Source organism: Xyrauchen texanus, chromosome 21 (assembly GCF_025860055.1).
Source record: "Xyrauchen texanus isolate HMW12.3.18 chromosome 21, RBS_HiC_50CHRs, whole genome shotgun sequence".
Taxonomy (NCBI): domain Eukaryota; kingdom Metazoa; phylum Chordata; class Actinopteri; order Cypriniformes; family Catostomidae; genus Xyrauchen; species Xyrauchen texanus.
This window is the reverse complement of record NC_068296.1, coordinates 18,519,583-18,545,735: the sequence shown is the minus strand read 5'-3', so window position 1 is coordinate 18,545,735 and position 26,153 is coordinate 18,519,583. Positions and strand designations below refer to the sequence as shown.

The window sequence follows — 26,153 nt, the reverse complement described above, 5'->3', positions numbered from 1 at the left end:
ACTGTAATCTAATAATGAACTGTTTATTACTGTAAAATTAAAATACTGTATAATGTGATCTTTACAGTATAACACTGCTAGAAGCTAATGATTTAAAAATGTTACATTTTAAAATTAAAACACCTAAAAATTAATTGCATAGAAATGGCTCGGTCAAGAGATGGCCTTACAAAATTAGGCTTCCATTAATGCCAATACAGTATCAAATGTGTTGTGGACTACATGAGGTTTTGTATAAGGGTGGCAACATGGGGATTCACAGTTGCTGCCTTTTTCTGGACCAGCTTCCCTGTCTGACACCACCTTTATCTGGCTGGCCTAAGTTCTCCTCTAGGGATTTATACCAATGAAGTTCCAAAAATGTAGAAACAGAGAAAGCATATGAGATATTAGGTGTGGTAAGTAAATATCATTTGCACGGGACCCCATCGCACTGACCAAATAAAACGTCTAAGATGTTTTCTTATGATAATGACCTCTGTGTCTCATAGTTATGAGAGAATGATCTCATTTTGATAAACTATTTTATCACTCGATTTCTATGTTTCTTAATCTCTCTATCCTCCTCTCTCTCTTTTGATATCAAATTCAAATGTAAATTACCTTTATTGGCAAACATGGCTAATAACATTCTGTATAACTATCTGGTGTATTACTCTATGTGTTAGGATGTAATGAGTATACTTTTCTGACTCTGTTTTTAAATTTTTTGTCACATTGTCTGAAAGGGCATGTATCTGTCTTGCCTTCAGTAATATGACTTTTCAGATTTAAGAGAAGACCCCAGATATCCATACATTTAGAGCTACATCAGACAATATGGCATGTTAAATGTCCTGCACTATCCAGTTTACTCCTATTACTTATCTTTATGGCGATAAGTGTGAAACTTGAAGGCTGAAAAAATCTCTCGTGCATTCAGGGTAACCACAATTAAAAGATGCATTAGGCAAAAATCTACGAGTTCTCATGTGCCTGAGATATGCAAATGTATTGCTGCAGGTCTTACCATATATGTTGCAAGTTATCATCTTTTTGCTACTGCCTACAGGCCTTTAAAGCAAAATAATCTCACAGGTCCAATACAGACACTCTTTAAGCTACTCTCACAGAATAATACATAATAACTTGCATAACAAGAAAGATTCCCTCTCTAGGTGGGGAGAAAAGAAACATGACACATCCTACAAACCTTTATACTTGAAATAACAGCCCAGATTGAGAATTAACAAAAGTTGAATGCAAATGAGCAAGCTAGCTAAATTAGTTTGTTGATTTGACTGCTTAGAAATTCTATGAAAAACAAATACATCGACATGTTACTGGCAATGTGGTTCAATGGATATATACAACATTTTGTCCACTCAGCAGATAGTAGCTAATGTTAACAGAAAACATGTGCATGCATGCTTGCATCATGCGGTTAAGTCCAAGTAATGTCAATGTCATTTTCATTTTATTAGGCTTGTCATTTCGGCAAAAACATTCAATAAAATAAATGATATAACAAGATAACGCTGACTGCAGGGTCAAGCAACAGAGTCAAATGCGGGTCTGATTTAACTGAAAAAGAAAAAAATACTGTATTATACCAGACTGAACAGTAGCTTGTTGTTAATATTTTGTTCCTCAAAGGCATCCTCATTTACAGCATTTAACTGTATTTACTGAACAAAATTTCCTGTGTTTTTACAGCAATTTTTTACAGTGTAATTTTATGGTAAAATTGAGTAAAATATATATATTTTTTTTATTAACAGTATAGGCAAATATGTCACCTTAATGAATACATCTCCCATCTCCACAAAAGTCAAGCTAGTAAACACCTATTTGTCTTTCTTCTTGAGTCCTAGCAATCGAGGAAAGTTCAACAGAGAATACTAAACACCTTCTTAGAGAGGGTATCCTATAGTGGAACCTTGAGCTCTTCAAATAAAGAAAAATATATATTCAGACAGTACGAGAGAGGTCTGATGATGGAAATTGTAGATGCAGGTATAGGGGGCATCGTACTTCCTGGTGATATCTTCCTATAAAATCTAGGGCTGTCGATTTAACGCGTTAATTCAGTGTGATTAATTTGACAAAAAATAACGTGTTAAAAAATTAACGCCATTAATCGAAATGCCCCCGGACCATAATATGGGAGATTCCTGAGAAATGCAAGCTTGTAGTACCACCTGTTTACTCCAGAGGGCTGTAATTTAAATTTCAGCTGTATGGGCAACGTGCAGTTTATATAGTGAAGAAAAAGACCCTTGAGCAGCAGAACAACACAGACATGCGTTACGTTCTTGCGTTCAAAACACTTGATGGAGCGCAAATCTGAACTAAGAGATCTCAATATGTGCTCCAAGTATTCAAATATATTTAACTTGACACAGTGACCTAAAAATGTCACTGTGTCAACGCATACGAGACGCTACACAAGCATGTTTGACGCAGCTATTAATTTACAGGTCCTTAAACAAGCCCTCATAATAAATCTCAAACTGATTGACAAATTCACTTGTGAAATGGATTGCTGTGAACTGTATGCCAATGATTGACTTATGATCAATAATATGGTAGTAAACAATATTTTTTGAATTGTCTTATCAATGATTAACTCTTCTGCCACAAGAATGTAATACACTATAATTATCTAAATATTTTTTTATTTTATTTTTATAAATATATATATATATATATATATATATATATATATATATATATATATATATATATATATATATAATTTTTCAATATTTAAAGATAACTTTGTATCATTATTTCATCATTATATATTGAATTATTGTTATATGAGAGGCTTTCTCAGCAAATATTTATATATGCGATTAAATGCGACACCATGTAATTAATTCGATTAACATTTTTAATCGATTGACAGCCCTAATAAAAACCTATTTTCTTCAGAGATTACAACCCCCCGATAAGAGGTTCTAGAGTCAGTCTCCAAACGTCTCCTTTTCATGACCTTTGTCTCCATTTTTGTTTTGTACAAATTACCATCTAAGGTTTGTTTTTAAAAGGAATTGTGGTCCCACTTTATATAATGTGTCTTTAACAACTATGTGGATGTGATAATTTACACTTAGAAAACTCCAGATGTTGCTGTAACAATGCAAAAAGCACTTACCTATTTACATGAGTGAAAATCAGCCCTCCTTTCCTGTTTACATCTCAGGTTTTTAAATCCATAAGAATCTCTTTCTCAATATTGATAGCAGCAGTGACAGCCAACTTGTCAGCAAGATCTGACGCTCTTCATTTTCAAATTACATACATCACTTAAAGTGTGATTGCTTCACTCAAGGCCAGCTAGATCTCGACTGGGACATATCCTAAAGACCACACCCACCAAGAACAAATAAATAAATCTGATTGGCTAATGAATCAGACAATCTGACTTTAGACGCCTATTCACTGCACTGTTGAGGGATTCTGTAGAAATTAGGCCTAACGGTGTGGAGCTCAGACTAACACGCTGCTTCGGCTAAGGAGCATGGCTTCGGGCATGTGATTTGTGAAGCAGTCATGTCATGATTTGATAAACTATTCGTGGTTTGCTATTCATTTTTTAGATAAATTAGGAGTGGAAAGCGATTGGAAATAAATAGGCAAAAAGGCGAATTAGATGAAAGGATGAAAAATTACAAAAATGTTAGGCTAGCAGAGAAGGCTTTGCTGGCTCTGAGAATTCACCACTGATCGATAATTTAGGATCTATTCGCCAATAATTGTTGTCATATACTGTCATATAGTGTTCCATAATACATTTGTATTGCTGATCACACACACACACACACACACATGTATTGGTGTGGCTATCCTTATGAGGACTCTCCATAGACATAATGATTTTTATACTGTACAAACTATAGATTCTATTCCATAACCCTAACCCTACCCCTAAACTCAACTCTCACAAAAAACTTTCTGCATTTTTACATAAAAAAAAATAAAATTGTTTAGTATGTTTTTTAAGCTATTTGAATTATAGGGACACTAGAAATGTCCTCGTAAACCACATCTATAGCATAATACCCTTGTAATTACCAGTTTGTAATCTAAAAAAATATCCTTGTAAACCACACACACACACACACACACACACACACACACACACACACACACACACACACACACACATACACACACTCATGTAGTGTTTCCATGTTTTATGGGGACTTTCCATAGACATAATGGTTTTTATACTGTACAAACTTTATATTCTATCCCCTAAACCTAACCCAACCCCTAAACCTAACCCTCACAGAAAACTTTCTGCATTTTTACATTTTCAAAAACATCATTTAGTATGATTTATAAGCTGTTTTCCTCATGGGGACCGACAAAATGTCCCCACAAGGTCAAAAATTTCGGGTTTTACTATCCTTATGGGGACATTTGGTCCCCACAAAGTGATAAATACACGCTCACACACACACACACACACACACACACACACACACACACACACACACACACTCACTCTCTCTCTCTCTCTCTCTCTCTCTCTCTCTCTCTCTCTCTCAGTTCTTTTGAGAGATGAAGATTGTTTCTATGCATCAATGTGCACTGCTGTATTTAAAGAAGACAGCAGATTGGATCTTAGACAGAGATAGAGAAGTGGATGATACAGAAGCACCACAACAAGAGGACATCAGTACATCTCTTTGAGAAATAGACCCGTCACATGTTCTCAATGGGCAGCTTCAGTGAACATTACACATAATTAACCCCTTTGGAAAAGCAATACTTAAACTTGCAAATACGTTAAAAAGTTTAAAATGGGCAAATGAAAATAAATCAGAAAATAATATTTTGGGAGGGATGAATCTAAGTTTGAGGTGTTTGAGCTGTTGTGAGAACGGCTTTGGTTCATTGTAAAGTCTGCAAGAAGTCATACCTGATATTCACATCAATGGGAAGTGGCAGAGCATACAATATGAACAGTTATGGGACACTCTAAATTTCACACAGGGCACCCTTTAAGCACAATTGACAAAATAGCAGAAGTGACACAAATTCCCTTAATCTGTCAAATTGAAAATATATACTTAGACCTCGATGATAAAACAATATAGACCTTAAATAATTGCAAACACCAAACCTGTTGATGTGTGAAAACCTTAAAGCTGAAGTGTGTTATTTCTGCAACACTAGCACTACCAAACGCTCAAACAAACAGCAATATTTTTATAGTGCCACAAAAGAAATCCCACAAATGGTTTACTAATAGTCATCTCTGCATATTAAACTGGGTATTTTGGCATCGAAAAAGCTACACTTAAGCTTTAAAGGTGATAATGATCAACATCTTTATTTAGTATTCAGTATTCTGTAAATAGACCTTAAAGAATAATGAATACTAAATAAAGATGGCACTTGGTTTGGTATTTTGGTACTATGCAATTCAATTTGTATTTATAAGTTTGGCTTAAGTTTCCAAATACTTTTTGGGGCTATTGTACAGTATATAACATTTAAATTGCAATTATGCTAAACACTTATCTCTTATAATAAATCTGTTACCTTTGCAGTGGAGGTTTCGTATTGTAAGCACTAATCTTTTAATGTAAACCCAAATTTTTATTTAAAAATTAAATACACTGTTCCTCAACCCATACAAACTATTGTCATTGAGAGAAATGCCTGCTCTTTAATTTGAATAACACTTGAATTGTATCCAACCTTTATTTGCTTGACTTCCAAGCTGAATGTTTATGTTGCTACTAAACTCATCTCACAGAGTCTGCACTTTCTTTGCCCTTTTGTCCTTAAACCAGCAACACCAGCAGTCCATGTCTGTTGCTGTCTGAATCTCTCACATTGAGTCTAAACAGTAATGCTGTGCCAGGAACAAACAGGTCTCCTACCAAATGTTGTTATGCTACTTTCAGCTGGCAGACTTGTCATTCACGCTATTTACAGTAAATAGTATTTATTTTAGTCTTTTTTGAAATGTGATGTGTTTCTGATACAAACTGCTGAATATTCTCTTCCTAAGTTCCCTCTGTACTTCTCTATTCTCACTATTATTTATGATCTGGCACAGATCTACAGCTGCCTCAGTTTACAGTTGAAACCCCTTTTTTGGCCTTCCAGCATTTTACATTGTTAAATGTATGACTCCATCTTGGGCTTACATTAAAACTAATGGAATATTCTCTCCCTAAGCCATTTTCTGCATCAAGTCAGAACTCTCATGCTCCAAGACAAGATGCTCACTCTTAAAAATGTTTTGCTGTTTGAAAAGTCCTGTAACCCCTGTATTATCCAGAAACACATTAAACTATTTTAACAAAAGGAATGTTGTATGTCTGTGTTTTGTCATAACTGGTACTATATAAATACATTCAAGGTTAAGCGCACAATGGGCCCACAGTGTTATTAATTTTTTGCAGCATTATTTTCTCAGCCTATAGTGTATTGCTTGTTATTATTTTGTATCCTTTTTTTCATTAAATTCTTGCAATTATTTATTACTTGTCACTACATAGGTGACAGATATAAACAAGCATATACTATACAAACCTGTGGCAAAGTTATATGACCGCAGAGTGAAGACTACCAGTAACCGGTCAAGACATCCAGCTGACTGGAGGTAATTTCTAAACTTCTTTAGGCTGTTACACCATTAACATTCTGTTAAAGTAGTTCATAAATGGTCTTTGACTTTTTGTCTCTTTTTTTATTCCCCCTTTTTTTGCTTTCCTTTTTGTTAAATGAGCATACCTATGATGCTGCCTCTGGCAGCTCAGAAGGTTTTGGAACAGAACAAATATGTTAGAGCTTGTACACTATACACGCTAGAACATGTCTCTGACTAACCATAATTTTTAATGAATAACACAGTTGCAGCATTTATCAGTTTTGGTTCTTGTAAATTTCTACAGTCACTAAGATTATTATCACATGTTCATTGAAAGCTGTGTACACTGATCAGCCACAACATTAAAACCACTGACAGGTGAAGTGAATAACATTGATTATATCATTACAATGGCACATGTCTAGGGGTGGGAACAACTGACAATTAGGCAACAAGTGAACACTCAGTTCTTGAATTTCATGTGTTGGAAGCAGGAAAAATGGGCAAGCGTAAGGAACTCCAATTAACCATTTAGCATATCAGAAGCTAATTGTCTAATTGTCTAAAGGCTTGACCTAATTTTCTGGAATTTTACATGCTGCTTAAAGGCACATTTAACTTAGTGTATGTAAACATGTGACCCACTGGAATTGTGATATAGTCAATTAAAAGTGAAACAATCTGTTGGAAAAATTGTACAAAGTAGATGTCCTAAATGACTTGCCAAAACTAAAGTTTGCTAATATTAAATATGTGGAGTGGTTAAAATAATTAGTTTTAATGACTTCAACCTAAGTGTACGTAAACTTCTGACTTCAACTGTATTTCCCAACAGTCCATGCGGTAAAGTGTAGACTCAGAAGAGGACAGAAAGTGTTGAGGGGACCATCTGGTAATGATCCATTATCTGTCCAAACTGCTCCAGGAAGCAATGCTGGCCAAAGAACTGTCCATTAGGAGCACAAGAAATGGGATTCCATCTGTGCACAAGCCTAAAATCACAAGTGTTTAATGCCAAGCATAGGCTAGGGTGGAAAGCTAATTGCCATTGGACTCTGGATTAGTGGTAATGCATTCTTTGTCAGATTAATTTGGGTCTGGTAGTTGCCGGGAGGAGGAATAATGTTTTGGGGCTGTTTTTTAATCTGGCTTTTATTTTTTCCTTGTTTGATTGAAACACTGTCTATCAACAAGAGCTTACAGTGATATTCAACATAATTTTGTGGCAGCCCTTTGAGAGAAGCCTTTTCTTGTTGTAGCATGACAATGCCTTTTTGCACAAATTGCTTTTGAGATGGGTGTTGATCAATTTTACAGGCCTGCACACAGCCCAATTAAAATGAATCGGAAAACAGGCTGTTAGCTTATCATTGCAAATGTTTAACATTATATGAATGAAATGTCTCACAATGCTGTTTGATTATGTTTTAATATTTCTTATTTCTGTTTTCCTAACAAGTTTTTTTGTGCCTTAGCTGTTTATTAAAATTACACATTTTGCAATTCACTAAGAATTAATTGCAGCTGCTGATAGCACCATTTACTTGCACATGCTGCCTGCGTAGATTTTTTTTAAATTACGTTTTATTACACATCAGGTAAAGGCGCAAACATGCCGGGCACCTGAATGGACCTTAAAAATGCACTCAACTGCTTCCAACAAAGTATCATGACAACTTGTAATAATTCGCACGAGATGGCGAAATCGTAAGATATTGTATGGCTTAGCTCATCAGACAAGGTAAAAAACAATTTCCACATAGACACCAACCATTCAACAACCACTATTTCAAATAAATTCAACACAGGCATCAAATTTTAGCTAGCCTCCTATCCTACAATTATTTTAAAGAATGGAAACATCAGTGAACAAATTTGGTTACTCATTCCACATTTATTTATGCAATACATATTACTGATCTATGTCAATATCTTGTAATACGCATTCCTCGTCTCATTCCAAGCCCTCGTTTTCTTTTTTCCATGTTAGACAAGTTAATGGTTAGGTTTAAGTTTGGGGTTTTGGTTAGAGCTGCTAGCAGCAGTGTTCAAATTAAGGCAGAGCTCTTGGGGGGTCCCCTTACACTTATCTCTTTAAAACTTATCGCTATCATTTATCAGCATGGCTTGCATTTTTAAAGATATTGAGGGGAGGACAGCTCAAGGGCATAGCATAATTAATGGAAATTTCCCCACATAGCATCCATGTAATAATTTTACAACTGTTTGATAGTGAGCTAAAATGTAGTATTAGAAAAATAACGGCAAAACTATGCGAGTATTAACCGCGTGTATATCAGTTAACCTCTTGCGAAGGTTCAGATCTAACATAAAAGTTTATTTAAAGTTTGTATTTAAGGTGTACAAAGAACCATAAATCAAAGAAGAATTATTTCTTACCATTATAATAGGTGAAAATAAGGATAAATTCTGACAGAGTCACTCATTCACCATCTGTAAGTTTCGTCAGAAGACAGCACTTGGTGCACTCGGGCATGTTTATAATTCAAATTTTTATTATTTTTAATAACTGGGACAGATAATATACAATGTTGCATTGTGTCACTATAATCATTTGAAAAAAAGGTTTCTGGTTTTGATGAAACACCAGGGGATTCCCCAAGATAATTTTTTTGAGCTGTATAGGGGGTCACTTAACTCCCCCACACACACGCCAACAAGAGCCCAGAATAATTTTTGGAAAAATCTAAAATACAAAATACACTGATCAGCCACAACATTAAAACGACCTGTCTAATATTATGTAGGTCTCCTGAGAATGGCCAGACTGGTTCGAAATTACAAAGTCTACGATAACTCAGATAACCGAATAGAACAATAGAAGCAATTCTAAGGAGGCAGAAATAAGAGAAGTGCTGTAATACAAAGTTGCAAATTGCTTAGAGATGCATGGAGGTTTTATCAGTCAACGTGAAAGTCAAGTTGTGTTCACAAGTTTCCGTGTCGATAGAATTATGCTTTTGAGGATGAAATAATCACAGAATTTGGGCAGATAAGTAACATAAAATCTTTTAAAGGTATTTAGAGTTTAATTTGAGTCATGCAGTAGAAATTTAAGTAGATATCTACAAGCAGGGCTGCATTTTCTGCTTTGTTTACTTAGTTATGTCTGGGAAATTCTCTATAATGAGGTTTTATTATATACTGTGTAAAAAAATGGAACCTTACGGTTCGCCACCCATGGTTCGGGGAGGATTGGCACCGCATTCGATTCACCTCAAGTTTAATGATGCATCTGGAGCACAAGTTTTGGTCAAGAAAACAAAGCTTCAAACAGACAGGCACAGTTACAACCTTTGAACTGTTCTTCACGCAATGTGTGTAGTTGAAAAAGGCTAGTGGAGAAAACGAGCTGCTGATAGGGAAGCCCCCTGCATATCTCCTTTCTGGGAACATTTTCTTTTTGCAGTCAATTACAACAGCGATGATCAAAAGACGTTTACAAAACAGTCATTGCTCAACATATGTGCTGTATACAGGTAATAAATGTCAATAATGCACGTGATGGTTTATTTAAAACGTGCACACAAGTTCTTCCTGTTTCCTCTCATGGCTGTAATTTGTCGTGAGCGTCAATTATGCACTTTGATTAATGGCATTAAGATGCTGTTATAGTAATACTTAATACATAATTAATAGTTTATGCCGACATCACCCAGGAAAAGAGCCGTAGGTGAGCTGAAACTGCACACTCTAACTTGCGTTTTTAAGCAGACAGTTAAGCAGTGCTAATTCGGACAGACACGAAACAATAACTAAAGCACTTGGGATGTTCATGTGGGATTTCCACATATGATTAAAAGCTCGAGCAGCATTATCACAAAATCCATTCTCATATGCATATTAATAGCAAGGTTATTCCTTCCATAGTGATGCACAGCTTCCAAATATTGAATTTATGTTGAGATGAGTTTGAAATGCATTTTATGTTGATGCATGTAGCGTAATAGTGTAGGTATTAAGTTAAAATGTTGATTAGAGAAAATGTGTGTTTTTTTTTTAATTTAAGACCCTGACGAAAATTAACGATGGTTTTACTATAGTAATATTGTAGTAACCATGACTGCTGTCACCATGGTTTTCTGAGCAGAAATCTTGGTTTTGATACAATTAACCATGGTTTTATAACAGTTACACTGTAGTTCCTATATAGTAACCATGATTTTACTATATATTGTAACCATGACAGTAACATGTTTATATTGTAGTTACTATGATTTTACTACAAATGCCATGGTTAAACTATGGCAACTATTGTAAAAAAATGATTGTTATCATTGAAATTCAGAAATTAAAACCGTTACACCCCGACTGTATAATGAGACCCTCTACACATTTTCTGCTATTCTCCTATGTGTTTTCTGTGCAGTCGTTTCTGGAGACACACACACCATTTTATAAATAATTGTCCACCTTGGCAATACACCCCAGACCCCTGTCATGGTCTGGCTATGCAAGACTAACTTCACTTTTGTTTGCTCACATTCCTGGATCAGCTTGTATGTACCTGCATCAAAACATGTTGTATGCAGGAGTAGGAATTCTATCAACACATGGTGGAAATCTGCGCTCTTCACAGACAGACCTCACTGTGATTTCGGCAACAGTTGTTGATGTTGACAATTCTTGAGCTAATTTGGTCTGTGCTTACAGAAATTTGAAGTACTGCCCCCAGTGTCCAAAGCAGGAAATATTTCTGTATATACAGGATGGGCACACAAAGCACAGGTTTTCAGGTGAAATATCCACAGAGGGGCCCCAAAAAAGTTTTAAAGCAAGTATAAAAAACTTTGAAAAGTTTACAAAAAATGTTAAATACAAATAAAATAAATCAAGATAATGGCAAAAATGGATTTCCCTCCAATCATTCCTGAACTGCAGAAAAGAAGAGAGTAGACTGCAAAATAGCTTAATACTGACATGCATGATACAGATCATCCACTGCATGACTTTCGTCCTCCAAGTAGACGAGAAAGCACAGGAAGAGTTCTCAGGAATAAAAAATCAAGTTGTTTATTTGTATAGCGGTTTTCATAACACACATTGTTTCAAAGCAGCTTTACAGGATATCATGCATAAAAAGATTTAACTGTAATATCTATAATGTCTTACAGTGATCATTGTGTAGTTTGATTAAATCTAATTGTAAAATGTGAATAAAAATGTAATAATTAAATAATAATTGTAATTGATTTTGGTTTACAATTTATGGGTTTGAAGGTGGACCTGTGAAACTTGTGATTGCGTAGGTCTTTTGATGTTTACAAAGAATGCATCTAATCTGCATACGGCATCTAGTCTCTGTGAGAGACCTGGGAGGGGTTATGCCTCTGATAGAATGCAGTATTTTACAAAGTTCTTAAATCTTACTTGAGATTTGACTTTGCTGAAAGGGAATGAGATGATGTTAACAGTTGCACAGAGACCTCTTGAATGATACCAAACATGTATGATCAAAAAACCCTTTTACATTACAAAACAGGATAAGTCCTTACTTAGTTTTTGGTGACTAAAATTACTTGAAGTGAGGTATGTAAGAGAGAGGGGCAGATGTGAGTGAGAATTGTGTTTTATGGTCCTTTCTCGGTAGGGTGTTTTGTCATGTGGAGATGTTCTTCTATGTGAGAGTTTTTATGGCTTGGTTCTCACAGAGTTGCATAGTCATCTTGGTGCCAGCAGCCTTTCAATAGGCTGGCAAAATATGTCAATATATTATAATTAATTATGCTTTTCATAAATGCATTGGTTTGTGCACATTGTTTTATCATTTATCACATTTTGCCATCATTTAATCACACACTGTTGCACTGACAGAATGAATGAAATCAGGTGCTGACATGGACAGTCCTCCTCGCTGTCTGATATGCCTCCACAAACTTTACACAACCAGCAGAGTGAAGATGCTAGGGAAATGTTGCTTCAGCTTTCTTTGTACCAAAACTGCAGCTCGTTTCTTCTTAGCAAAAAATAAATGCTTTTTACTCTCAGTTCTTGTCAGAGAGCATTATTACTTTCTTAGCGGTGCATAGTAAACAGCCACGCAGATCTTGCATTCACCATGACTTATGTAACATCTCCTTTGGAAATAAATAAAGGCATCATCCTGTTGTTGTGTGATAGTTTATAAGCCCAGATCACTAATCCTGGTATTATAACCTTCTAGTTATTTACACTGCAGTCAATGCCAGCAAAACTTTCTCACAATTGCTGGAAATGCAGCCGCTGCTTACTTCTGTGTTGCAAAATAAGGGATGCCCTATACAAGGGCTAACAAGAAGACGAGGAACACCTGGGATACAAATTAGGGCTATAGACAGGAAGGCAGACATAACAAATAAAAAAATATTCAAATATGACAAAACTTAAACCTAAGAGTCTCCACAAACTTAAAACTATATGTCTCTACAAAACTACAAATGCTTGTCACTGATTACATTGTGCCAACATGTCAACTTCCTGTGAGATCATGTTGCTCTTCAAGCTATATAATGGGGTCTCTAAATGTGTTGTAATGAAGAGTCTTAAAATTATACTTAGAATCCCACTGAAATGGATAGACTGGCTCTCCACAGAAAAAATACTAACAACCATTAAAAAAATAAAAGTGTGAAAAAATGTATCTCCATTGCATCACAATCTCATCACAATGAGCTTCACAAATGGCAATTTAAGGTGGGGAACTTTATTAAAATCAAACTCACAAAACAAGATCTCAGTCAAAATCTCAGAGTGCTTTTTATTCTTTAAATGCAAGTTCTCGGCTTCATCTGAGTCTTGCCTGGAGGGGTTTTTCTTTTGCTGTGCCATGCTCTTATCACAAAGTTTTTCAGTCTCTCCAAGTTACACGTACAAGATTTCTTCGTTGCTCTGTATTAAAACACCTGCATGAACCCATTGTGTATGTGTTTATTTCTGTATGTATGCACATTCACACAGGAAGATTGGATACTTTATGTTACCTTGGTTACAATAGCAATAATGTAAAGAGAACAGATATTACATGTGAGGGTATGAAAAGACTTTGTATTAGTTAATGATCACACATGCTGATGATACAGAACGGTAATGAAAAGCATCAATGGGACGAGACAGGGAAATTACCTTTTCAACAATAATGGGGTTGACAAATCCTTCAACCCCCTTTCAGTTTTTGAAACATATCATAGCAGACTCAGTAGGTCAAACTGTAATGAGTAAATTAGAATAAAATCTGATTGTGTACAAGAGTGTGTGTAAGTGCATGACCTACTCAATTGGTTTGTTGACTCTTGATTTTACCGTTTAATTGCTTTGAGCCAGTGCCTGGGCCAGCTCGGAGAGCACATAGCCATTTTGGTTGCATAAACTACACAGGCATATCTGTTTACAGTTGTATATTAAAACATGACTCTCTGAAATACTTGATTCTGATTGGTCAATTGTGCCATCTAGCAGTCAGATATTTCTGAATAACAACCGCACATCCAGCGGTTAAGTGATATCAGAGCGGTCATCCGGGTATTCCGTCCATTTCTCTCATCACTCTGCAATCTCTACAAGTATTGTAAGCTAATAAAATATTTCAACTCAAATCAATGTTTCATGTCCATTTATTTATTTATTGGGCAGTCTTGCAATAAGTTGGATAATGAGCAGTCAAATAGTCATTTTCACAAAAGAAACACCAACAGAACTAGGACGCAAACCAGAGGTGGAATTCAGCTCTAATGATGCCGCAATTTCTTTCCTCTAACAATTTAAATCCAAATAAATATTTCATGTCCATTTATTTGGTAGGTAGCTGTGTAATGTACAGTTAGCCAGTTATTATATTCTGTTAATCAAATAAAACCTGGGGTCCAGTATATAGTAAACTATAAGCATATTAAAATATATTTTTGCATATAACATTTGATGCTTCTGCGGATTTAGTCTGATTACATCAGGGCTTAAACAGTATAAGGGACTGTTAGGACACACTAAAAACCCTAATAAGTTGACTCTACTCATTTTATTTAGTAAACTTATTCCCACAATTGAACTGAGTAATGGCATCTCCAAAACATATATAATTAAATTAAATTAACTTGCTGTTAATATAGAATGTGTCGCAGAATATTTGAGTTAGGACCCAAGATGTAGGATGGCAGTGAATGGTGTTTTATTTTAAAAAAACAAAATCAACAAAATACAAACAAAACTCTCATGAGGGAGAATAAAACCAAAGCAAGATAAAAATAGAACAAAAACAAACCGACTAAGAGAACTGAACAAACACAAAACGAAACTCTCACAAGAGAGACACACAATATCATGACAAAAGGAACTAAGAATGAACTGACAGGAGAACTGGACAAGAATAAAAACAACACACAGTTGCTGTCAATAATCACAAGCAGCACGAATCAGTGATGCCATGACAACGCTGATTGCGCTGCTGAGCAGCACCTGTGGAAAACACAAGGGAAGGAAGAAAACAAATGTACATGGACAACCTGAGAGAGGTGGAGGAAACTGTCTCAATCCTAACACTTACCATAGTATCAATTATATACTCAAATGTTTAAGTTATTAACACTTAAAGTCTTGGCCTAAATTCTATTATTTTTTAAGATAAATAAGTACAATTTGAGTCATGAGCCTTAAAACTTAACTTGACTTAAAAACTTAACTAAGACAATTGATATTTCCAGTAATGACAACTTTAGGGTTTACAATGCAGAAAGATTTCTATACAGCAAATCAATATAATGTTATGTTGATTGTGACAGAACCTCCCAGAGAATGACCATGTGAAAAATGTGCTTTAAGTTCTTGTATAGGCAAAAATAGATAGAGGTGGACTCACACATAACTCTTTATTGTATGCTTTATTAACAAAGTAAGGATTGATTAAGTTTTACCTTTGAACAGAGCAAGAGAGTGTGCATATCTTGGGGCAATCTGCATACCCAGTGGAAATGTAAGTGGAAGTAATATTAATTTCAATTTATGCTCCTCTTTTTTGCTGTAAGGGTAACTTTCTTTTTATGGACTCTCAGAAAATTAATCTTCTTTGCCCTCTCCAAATTAGGGTGAGCTTAACCTTATATAGGAAATAGGAAAATGAAAGAATAAAGTATACAATAATTCCAGTTTTTGCAAAAGCACTCATTCTTTTTCATATTAAGGTTATCTCACAATATGAAATTCTACCAAAAGAGGAAAGTTCAAAAGTCCATCATTCAAATCCTCAGCTGGTTGCAATTCCTCCCTTAGCAAGTTAGCTGTTCATTTTATACCTGTGGAGAGGGTTAAATAAGTTCTCCAGTTCTTACTTGTGACAGGATGTCTATACGTTTGTGTGTTTGGGGAGGGCAGGTTGTGTGTTTGTTTATACATGGTGAGATTTAATGAGAGGAGACAGGAGAGAGCTGAATTTGTTGCAGTGCTGATGTGCCAGACAGCTCAGTACCCTGTAGCAGGGAAATGGGGCCAACTCAGGTTGGAGCTCAGATCTGTCTGAGACACCTTCTGAAGTTGAATTGAGCTTGCCTTCTGCCATGGTACCCCTTCCTGTCTTCTGGTCTGGGTGGATAGGAGAGCCCTTCAGGTCACTAAGAAATTAATTTCCCTTACAATTAATTTCCCTTACAGCGGCAATGCTGACAACTTTCTTTAATACTCACTGAAATCACAGTTCACTGTTACTGTCACAGTAATTTATAGGACATATATTTTAATCAGAAGAGCATGCTGTGCATCACTGGGGGAGATGTTGTGGCCTGTTTGGGGATTCGTTAGAGGTCTGCAACCTGACCTGGCCCTATGGGACCTGAGAACCCAGTGGGTCAGTTTTTCAAGTAGGCCTACTGAACTTATTTTGCACACACGCTCTCACTCACAGACTCACTTGAACAGACGAGTTAGGGGCCGGTCACACCGAACGTGTTTTTGCGCGCATCTGTTATGTTTTCCCATTGTTTTCCTTTGTAAACACATGCTGGACGAATGTCTTAGAAATTTGCAATGCGTTTTGCTTTTTCTTCAGTGTCTCGCGCAGGACTGGCACACTTCACATTTTAAAAAACGCATGGTGAGACACCTGTGCTCTGTTTAATTCTTTGCACTAAATTCAAATTAAATTCTTTTCCCCCTTCTGCTCAACTGTGTATGTTTACTGTTTCAGTATTGTTATGAATGTTGCCTATATGCTTACATATATAAAATACAGCCCATTGCAACAGTAGGCTACTTGCTAGGAAAAGGAATTAGATAATAAGCAATTTTGGGTTCGGGTCAGGTTTGTGCTTAAAATCTGACGGTATCATTTGGGCCGTGTAGGGTAGGGCCACACGGTCTCGGGTATGGGTCAGGTTCGGGTTTAATTTTATGGCCCATAAAGGCCTATAGGATTCATCACAATAGCCATGTGCAACGCGCTCACATCATGGCTCAGTGATAATTACGGCTCATTATAATTAAAATCTGGGTTATACAATTAATTAAAGAGTTATAGATGTGAAAGAGAACTGCAAATTCTGGTGACAGGTCCAAAATAAAAAAAAATAAAAAAAATAAAAGAAAAAGTTATAGAAAATAAAGTTTTTTTTTCACTCAGACCATAAGAAGCCTAATAATAAAAAAAAGAGAAAACAAATATATATAATGATAATAATAATAATATATATTTGTAATAATAATAATATATATATATATATATATATATATATATATATATATATATATATACATATACATATATATACATGCATACATACACACACACACACACACACTGATGAACCAAAACATTATGACCACCTGCCTAATATCCTGTTGGTCCCCCACCTGCTGCCAAAACAGCACCGACCTGCCTTGGCATGAACTCTACAAAACCCCTGAAGGTGTTAAGACATTAACAGCAGATCCTTCAAGTCCTGTAAGTTGCAAGGTGGAGTTGCCGTGGATCGGACTTGTTGGTCCACCACATCCAACAGATGCTCAATCAGATTGATATCTGGGGAATTTGGAGGCCAGGGTAACACCTTGAACTCTTCATTATGTTCCTCAAACCATTCCTGAACAATGTTTGGCAGGGTGCATTATCCTTCTGAAAGAAGGCACCACCATCAGGGAATACCATTGTCAAGAAGGGGTGTACCTGGTCTGCAACGATGTTTAGGTAGGTGGCACAATTCATATTGATGTTCACATGAATGTATGTCCCACAGTGCAGCCTCGTGCCATCACTTCCTTGGGTAAACGGCACACATGTATACAGCCGTCCACATGATGTAAAAGAAAATTCATCAACCAAGTAACGTTATTTCACTGCTCCTAGGTCCAGTTCTGACACTCGCATGCTCATTGTAGGTGCTTTCAACACTGGACAGGAGTCATCATGGGCACTCAGACCAAGCTGCATCTACACAGCCCCATACGCAGTGTGTTCTGGCACATTCTTCCTGTAACCATCATTAAAATGTTCTGTGACTTGTGCCACAGTAGACCTTCTGTCAGTTCAGGCCAGACGGGATAGCCTTCATTGCCCTATCACTGGTTTGTGGTTTGTCCCTCTTTGGACCACTTTCGGTGATTACTCACCACTGCTAACCAGGAGCACCTTTGCCGTTTCAGAGATGCTCTGACCCATAACAATCGAGCCCTTGTCAAAGTCGCTCTGGTCTTTACTTCTGCCTATTTCTCCTGCATTTAACAAGTAGATTATGAGAACTGATTGTTTGCTTACCATCTAATCTACCCAGACCTTGACCTGTGGACTTGTTAGGAGATGATCAACGTTATTTACTTTACCTGTGAGTGGTCATATAAAAACAATTATATCTAAATAATTTGCAATTTTTTCTTGACTGATGTTTATTTTTATTTTTGTACCTTGGATATTTTTTCTTAATAATACATTCCTGATAAACCAATCCCCCACTTTCCATCCTCCACATTTGGCTTCATTTCAAATAGGTGGCAAGTGTATCTCTTTTGATCAAATGTGTCGTTATTTATTTATTTTACTCATCCTGGTCAATTAAACTGTCTTCACAATTGTTACATTTGCAGCTCAGTATATCAAGGTTTAACATCTTTAAGTGTTTGTCTGCTCAACGCATTGCTAGAGATCCCAAATAACTGTAGGATACTGTTTTAGCCTGAACCACAAATCATCAAGCAAAATCTCGTCGGTGCCAATAATTATATTCTAATATAATTTAATTACTACCTAAACCAATACTAAAAACATTGAACTACTCACACTAATAGAAATAGTTAAACAGTAGTGGTTTAGGTTAAACTACTGAATGTAAACTGATATAACATCAATTATCCCAACAGAATTGACCTGTGATAACGGTTCTGATTGACATGCGCAGAGAGAGCGAGTGCGCGCGGGTGTTGTCAAGTGACGCGCGAGGGAATGGTGGAAAGTCCGTGAATGCGCTCGCTGCACCAGAGTGAGAAGACGCGCACAGACCTCCACAGACACTTCACACCCCAGCTGGAATAGAAAGCACCAACTGAGGATGCTATCGAAGTCATACGAAATGATTAACATACCGGTTGATAATATCTCAAACTTAGAACTTTCTACCGACTATTTCATATTATTTAAACAGTATTTTCCAAAAATGTAAAAAGTAGACAACACTATATTTTCAAGTTGGTGCATTTCTTATTAGATTAAAATCCAGACTGAATAACACATTTTTACTCGCTGCTTCCTATCAAGACGAATGTCACCCGGCGACATTGAAACTACTCATTTATCTGGACAAGTGTTTCAGAAGAGGAACACATTTGGACGTATTGCAGATCGGATTTAGGAGAGGCATGGATGATGGTAATTAACCAAGAGTTTTTCTATGTGATTAGCCATTGAGATTTACAAACAATAGTTCAAGGTCAATGGATTTCTTCTAAGCCTTGAGTGAATTGTATCAGGTAAGTCTGAGAGTGATTTAAATTTGAATAAAAAAGTTAAAGTAAATACTGTAGACACCTGCCTTGGACTGTAGGCTAATACATGTTCAAAAACCAGTAGACACATTATATGTGCATGACATACATATTGTTTCAGCAATCATTTTAAAGATAATAAATGACCATAATTAATATTTTTTTATTTTTTTATTTTTTTTTTTTTAACATATCTTTATTACGAGGATTAACCCCTTGAGATGAAGCATCTCGTTTTCGAGGGGGTCCTCCATAGATAATATCAATTGATAGATATTATTGATATTATCAATGATAGATAATATCAATCTTGTATTGTTTTTGTGAAACACATTATATATACACTATAAAAAGTGGTAAACAGCAGTTGTTATCTTATGAAGCTATTACTATCTGATCTAACCCTTAAAATGTGTTTTGTTGTTGTAACTTAATGTAGTCATGCTGATTCAGTGATGTTAAATTATATTTGGAATTGAATCAGTCAGTTTATTTAGATATTTCTTCAGTGCATGCTGTACTATAAAGATTCGATGACATGTTTGATGTCTGAGAAAAAAAATTATCTTAACTTTTTTTTTAATCCCACTACAGTACTGTCAAATAAAGGAGCCTTTCCAGGTACTGTCCATGTATCCTCTCCTGAACTGTCATGAATCCTCTATGAATCACAAAGAGCAGAAGATAACTGAGCGAATGAAGCAAACACGCGCTTTCTTTCTTCAGTGATGAATTACAGCCCTCCAACATCTGAGAACATCATGTTTCATCAATTGGCTACAGATGCTCTTAATGGTAGTTGCGACTATACCTTGCCCACATATAACAATAGCACAGGTGAAGCAGCATTGCAGCTGCCTACCTTCTCCATGGCAGCAAAAGTGAGGGTGATAATTACCTTCAATCTTTGCGCAGTGTCGGCCGTGTGCAACCTTGCTGTGTTGTGGTCTGCCAGCACTAACAACAAGCGCAAATCCCATGTAAGAATTTTAATCATAAACCTAACTGTGGCTGACCTGCTGGTAACTTTCATTGTGATGCCTGTTGATGCAGCTTGGAACATCACAGTTCAGTGGCTAGCAGGAGACCTGGCTTGCAGGTTGTTAATGTTTCTAAAGCTTGTGGCCATGTACTCCTGTGCCTTTGTGACTGTGGTCATAAGCCTGGACCGACAATCGGCCATTCTCAACCCTCTGGCCATCAATAAGGCTAAGAAGAAGAACCAAATAATGCTGAGTGTGGCCTGGGGGATGAGTGTTGTTCTCTCTATACCCCAGGTGAGGAACTTCTTGAGTGATTTTTCATGTTTTCTTTGTGTCTTATCTCTGTGTGCTCTATTAGTTGCAATCACCAAAAACTCCAGAATCTGGAGTAACACCTGAATCAAGTAGATAGTTTGAAATTAAAATGACAGGAGGTTATATAACTGGCTTTCTAAAAATGAAGCTTGGACCTTAAAGCTGTAGTATGTAATTTCGGCGACACTAGCGTCCCCGAACGGAATTGCAAAAATAAACAATGTTTTCAATACAGCATTCTGAATATGCCCCACGTATTTTGTTGTTCAAACAGTCAGATAGTCCAGCAACCAACTCACACCATTGGTTGAGTAATGTTGTTGGGGCGGTTTTAAGCAAGTTGCTCAAACAGTAATTTTTATAACGCTACATAGACACAGTGTTTACAGTTTTCGAGAAAATTAACCTATAAATGTCATACTTATAGTTGTCTCTGCATATTAAGCTGGGATAGAAGAAAGTATTTTAACACTGAAAAAGTTATATACTTCAGCTTTACATATTCATATTTGTTTATGTTCAGTCAATTTTTTTAACCATGCTTACCAATGCTTTTAAATGGAAAATGCATTTTACTATTTATTTGCTTCATTTACTTGAAGCCTCATACACTTTATTACGTTTTGTGATTTTGATGACATATTCCCATTTTCCAAAGCTGCCAATTTTTTTAACTAAGAACATGGCAGATCAAAGGAAAGAACTACAGAAAGTGTGAAAAAATAATAACTCATAATAACTCACTTATACGTACAGTTCCTCTCTTTGTCAGCGTAGTCATTTAAGGGTAATGCAACTGAGTAAAAACTTTGTTTTTGAAAAAAGAGGCTCTACAAATAAATTTTAGTATAGAAGAAAAAAATAATAATTTGGAAATGCATGATACCAAATGTAAAAAATGTCTTACTGCATTACTGCATTTTTTTATTGAAAAAATTCTGATTAGATTATTTTTCAGATGAATTTGATCATGTATGTGTATCAATAGCATATTTAGCTTTTCGTATTTCCCAAAGACCTGTTGTAAAATTAGATCAATACAAGAAAGTGTTGTAAATTAATGGCTGTTAGATTAGTTCTAAAATTACAGTACACAAACTCATCAGCTCTTTAATTTCACCTCAGATTTAACTATTGACTGGTTATTATTGAGACACATTACTAAACATTACCATCACTTTAAAACATTTTAGTGAAATTATGCAGTTTGTAATTTAATCAGGTGTTTTTTTTTTAAGACTAGTTTTCTTAAATAAAACACTAATGACCTTCAAACCTAATACTGATAAAAATAGCTTGATGTCTACAGCCTTTAATTACAGCAGCTGAAGTGATAAATATGACGGAAGCAAGCCAGACTAATGTGTCTACAAAAGTAGAATCACTGGAATCAGCACTAATAAGGGGTGATTCTCAATCAGTGTAGCCGTGTACATGTTAGGTCAGTCTGCAGTTGAAGTAATAAATGGCAAGACCACATTATTGCTCCTCCAAATTCTCAACTTGATTAAGCAGCGTGTTCAAAATTAGTGTGCTTCTAAGTTTAGATGCTGATGATGACGACAGGTCAGCTAGGAAAAAGAATGTGGTTATAATAGAAGGAATATTTTGATTTCAAGTACGAAATTTCCACAGTAAATCATAATGTCATGACAGCAGAATGTGTTTGAATGAGGTAATTTTAGGCAGATATGGTACTAGACACAAGGTCAGGATAGGCTATGATGAATATGTTGCCATCATTTCTATCTACAGTATTTGTTGATTGTGTATTTGTGAATCGTTTCTGAACCATTAACAGACAGATGGCTTTAACCATATGTCACCAGGACTTTGTTGAAGCCGTGTCAATCTTTATTTGTCACTTTGGATTGTCCTAGAGAGAATATGTTGAAGCCAGACATCATAATATTTACGGAATATTCTGAAAAGAAACCATGGGAACGTACTGAATCATTGAGCCTCTTGCTAAAGGGGAAATGTCACATCTAATTACTGTATATTTACAGCTGACAGGGCTCACTTGATTAGTTGGCTTTAGACGTGCATGACATCTAGCATTTAACAGTTATTTAGAATTAAGGACAGATAAGACAAATTTAGAAGTATATGTTTTGGACAGGTAGGTCCTGCTTAAAAGTAAGACATTTTACTAAGATTCACAAATGTGGATGTTCTTTGAAAATTCATTTTGATTGATGGTTTGATGTTTTTAAATAATGTAGGGTTCAATGGGGCTAAAGGCAGAAAATATGGAAAATTTGCATTTTTCTGGTCACAATTTTTTTTATTATTGAATATCGATGGAGCAACATCATCTGTGTGAAAATAAATAATAACTGAAGATTATTTTATTAAAATTAAGTTTTGGTGAGGAGCATTTAGTTATAAAAGATATAATGGACAATTTGTAAACTAATGCAAATAATTCTGTTACAGCAATATGCTTTTTGAGTAACAAATTAGGATAATGCTTACTCAAAATAACTACTTTGAAAAAGGGTGCACAATTTCCTGTTTGTTTCAACAAATTTGACATTTTATAACATCTCAAGTATTCTAAAAACAAATGAATCTCCATTGTGATTGGATCAGTCAATGTGAGCACATTTTGAACATTTTTCATATCAAATCTATTCGCTCCCCTTAAAAAAACAAACAATGTGTTTTATAAGGGCTTTTTAACCCAAATACAATCCTTTCACTTATTGGACAGTTAATAATAAAAGTTTGACTTAATGACCTTGGACAAACTGAAAATGATAAATAAGTATTTTGTCTCAAAATAATTGTGTTTATTAAAATGTGATCAAATTGCCTCAAAATCAACCTTTAGACATTACATGCAAATATCTCATGGATCAGGAAAAGATGTTAAGGAAAGTACTGTGGTCATTTTTGTTGCTATTTTGTGTTTTGGGAGAAAATCAAATCAAAGGAGCCTTTTACCCCGTTGTACCTTACCTTGAAGAGGAATATGATTTTGCCAAGTAGTGTTCCTGGATAAACAATATTGTTTGTCCTGGCACAATATTTCAATCAACCAGTCAGATTTTAGGGTTTGAGCATAGCTCAAGGCAGTACAGGTTGTGCAGCCACACTGGGAGTCATTTGTAGCATTCCCTTTCAGTTGGCTGTTGCAGCCCCAATGGTGAGAATGATAGTTTTCCATCCAACCCCAACCCTAAACATCAGTGGAGTAAAAATTTATTTTTTGAGAGAAAAAGCAAACTCTGAATCATGCTCACCATAATCTGAATGTGATTACTTCCTTGTTTCCATGGGACCAGAACCCATGTCTCTGAGGCAGCAGTTTGTAGCACTAGAGAAACCGTTTCTAATGAAAATAAAAAAAATGTCTAATGGGGGAATGCACTTGTCAGTTGGCAGAATTGGATTGATTTAAGGGTACATGTCATCATGTTTATATATATATATATATATATATATATATATATATATATATATATATATACACACAATCAAGAACGAGTGCTTAAAATCTGCTGACCTGCTTACAGATGTTCCTGTTTCATAATGTGACCATCACAGTGCCTGCCAACTTCACTCAATGCACCACCCGAGGGAGCTTTGTTAAGCACTGGCAGGAGACGCTCTACAATATGTTCACCTTCATTTGCTTGTTCCTCATACCTCTGGCCATCATGATCTTCTGCTACACAAGGATATTGGTGGAGATCTCTCGAAGAATGACCATAGGAAATAGTAGGTAGACTTACATTTTAGGGGGAAAAAAGTTAAATGGTAATGATCACAATACGAATCAACATGTCATGCTTAACTAGAATTACTCTAAAGTATGTTAATGTGGGAGAATCTTGTCCACTGCATTGTTAAATACCACCAGCATGAACATTTAAAAATCATAGCATTAAAGCTCATAAATAATCTTCTTGTTTTGCAGTATCTTCGAAGGAAGTCCACTTGCGGCGTTCCAACAGCAACATCCCAAAGGCACGTATGAGGACATTGAAAATGAGCATAGTCATTGTGACTTCTTTCATCGTATGTTGGACCCCTTACTACTTGCTGGGTTTGTGGTACTGGTTCCTTCCTGATGATTTAGAGGAGACCGTTTCTCACTCATTGACTCATTTGCTTTTTATTTTTGGGCTCTTTAACGCCATTCTGGATCCTATCACTTATGGCCTGTTCACCATCCATTTCCGCAAAGGACTGAAGCGCTACTGTCGGAACGCAGTCGTACTTACCGAGTCGGAGAACAACACCATAATGACTGGCTCGTTAAAATGCTCACCATCCCCCTTTCGCCTAAAAAGACTGAACAAGTGTTGTTCGGGAGCTGACCGAATGCAGAATTTTGTTAGTGGGGAGAACAAGATGCCATCTGACAGTAAATACAAGGAGTAGTGGCAACCCTACCAGTCCAGCCCTAAAAGTGTCATTTGAATACAGAGATATGGATGTGACAAGGCAGGCCTTGTACTGGATGTCTAGCTACTCACAAAACATCAGCATACCTGCCTGTTTTGCTCAACAGCATGAGACAAATTTGAATTTAGCCCAACCAAGTGCACCAAAAATCTTTATTCTTTAACTAATGAGCTGCCTAAATTACTCTATAAATTACTCTAGCTATGTTTAATAACCATCTATTCTAATGATACAGGTGATTAATTTTTGTAATCATTTGCTGTTTATTAAATATTCCAATCAGATGTTTTTCTCTGCAGATTAATTAGACCATCACCATTTCTACTTGTTGAAAACGTAATTTACATCAAAGTTTTTTCCATCTCATACAAATCCAAGAAATTAATCATCTCTACCTGCTATTAAAAAGGGCATAGCACTTAATTGCTTGTCTGTAAGGAAATTAGTTTAATCTATACACAAATAAGATGTGTGGATTTCAAGTTATTTGAGGGATTTTGAGGATTGTGTAATATTACATATGCAAATCAATGTACATTGGCTCTTGGATCATTTTCTTTTGTTCATTGGAAACATTCTGTCATACCTTGCAATTCCAATTTAGATGTTATCAAAGAGGACCACTTATCTTGGCTTTATAGCTTTAAAATTATATGTGATTGATGCATGAATAGGTTATGAATGTGTTTTACATACATCGTACTTCTCAGGGAAGGTGCTTCTTTTGTCACAGGGTATTGAAGTCCAGCTGGAGACTGACAAACTGTAAAGCTTTCTTTCATTTTAGTGCCATGTGAATACTGTAATCTCTGTTGATGTGTAGTTAGCTTTGGTGCTTGAAAATGCCTATAACCCCAACAGAACCATTATCGTTGTTGTATGTTTGAGAG

At 35.8% G+C, this 26,153-nt stretch overlaps 1 protein-coding gene across 1 annotated transcript; it reads left to right on the top strand.

The window, feature by feature from the left end:
* Nucleotides 1-19,462: 19,462 nt before the first annotated feature.
* LOC127661627 (putative gonadotropin-releasing hormone II receptor) lies at nt 19,463-25,617 on the top strand. Its single transcript, XM_052152421.1, has 4 exons — nt 19,463-19,534; nt 20,144-20,826; nt 24,369-24,573; nt 24,773-25,617. Exons 2-4 carry the CDS (start codon nt 20,278-20,280, stop codon nt 25,237-25,239), a joined length of 1,221 nt encoding a protein of 406 aa, XP_052008381.1. The 5' UTR covers nt 19,463-19,534; nt 20,144-20,277; the 3' UTR covers nt 25,240-25,617.
* Nucleotides 25,618-26,153: the final 536 nt, after the last annotated feature.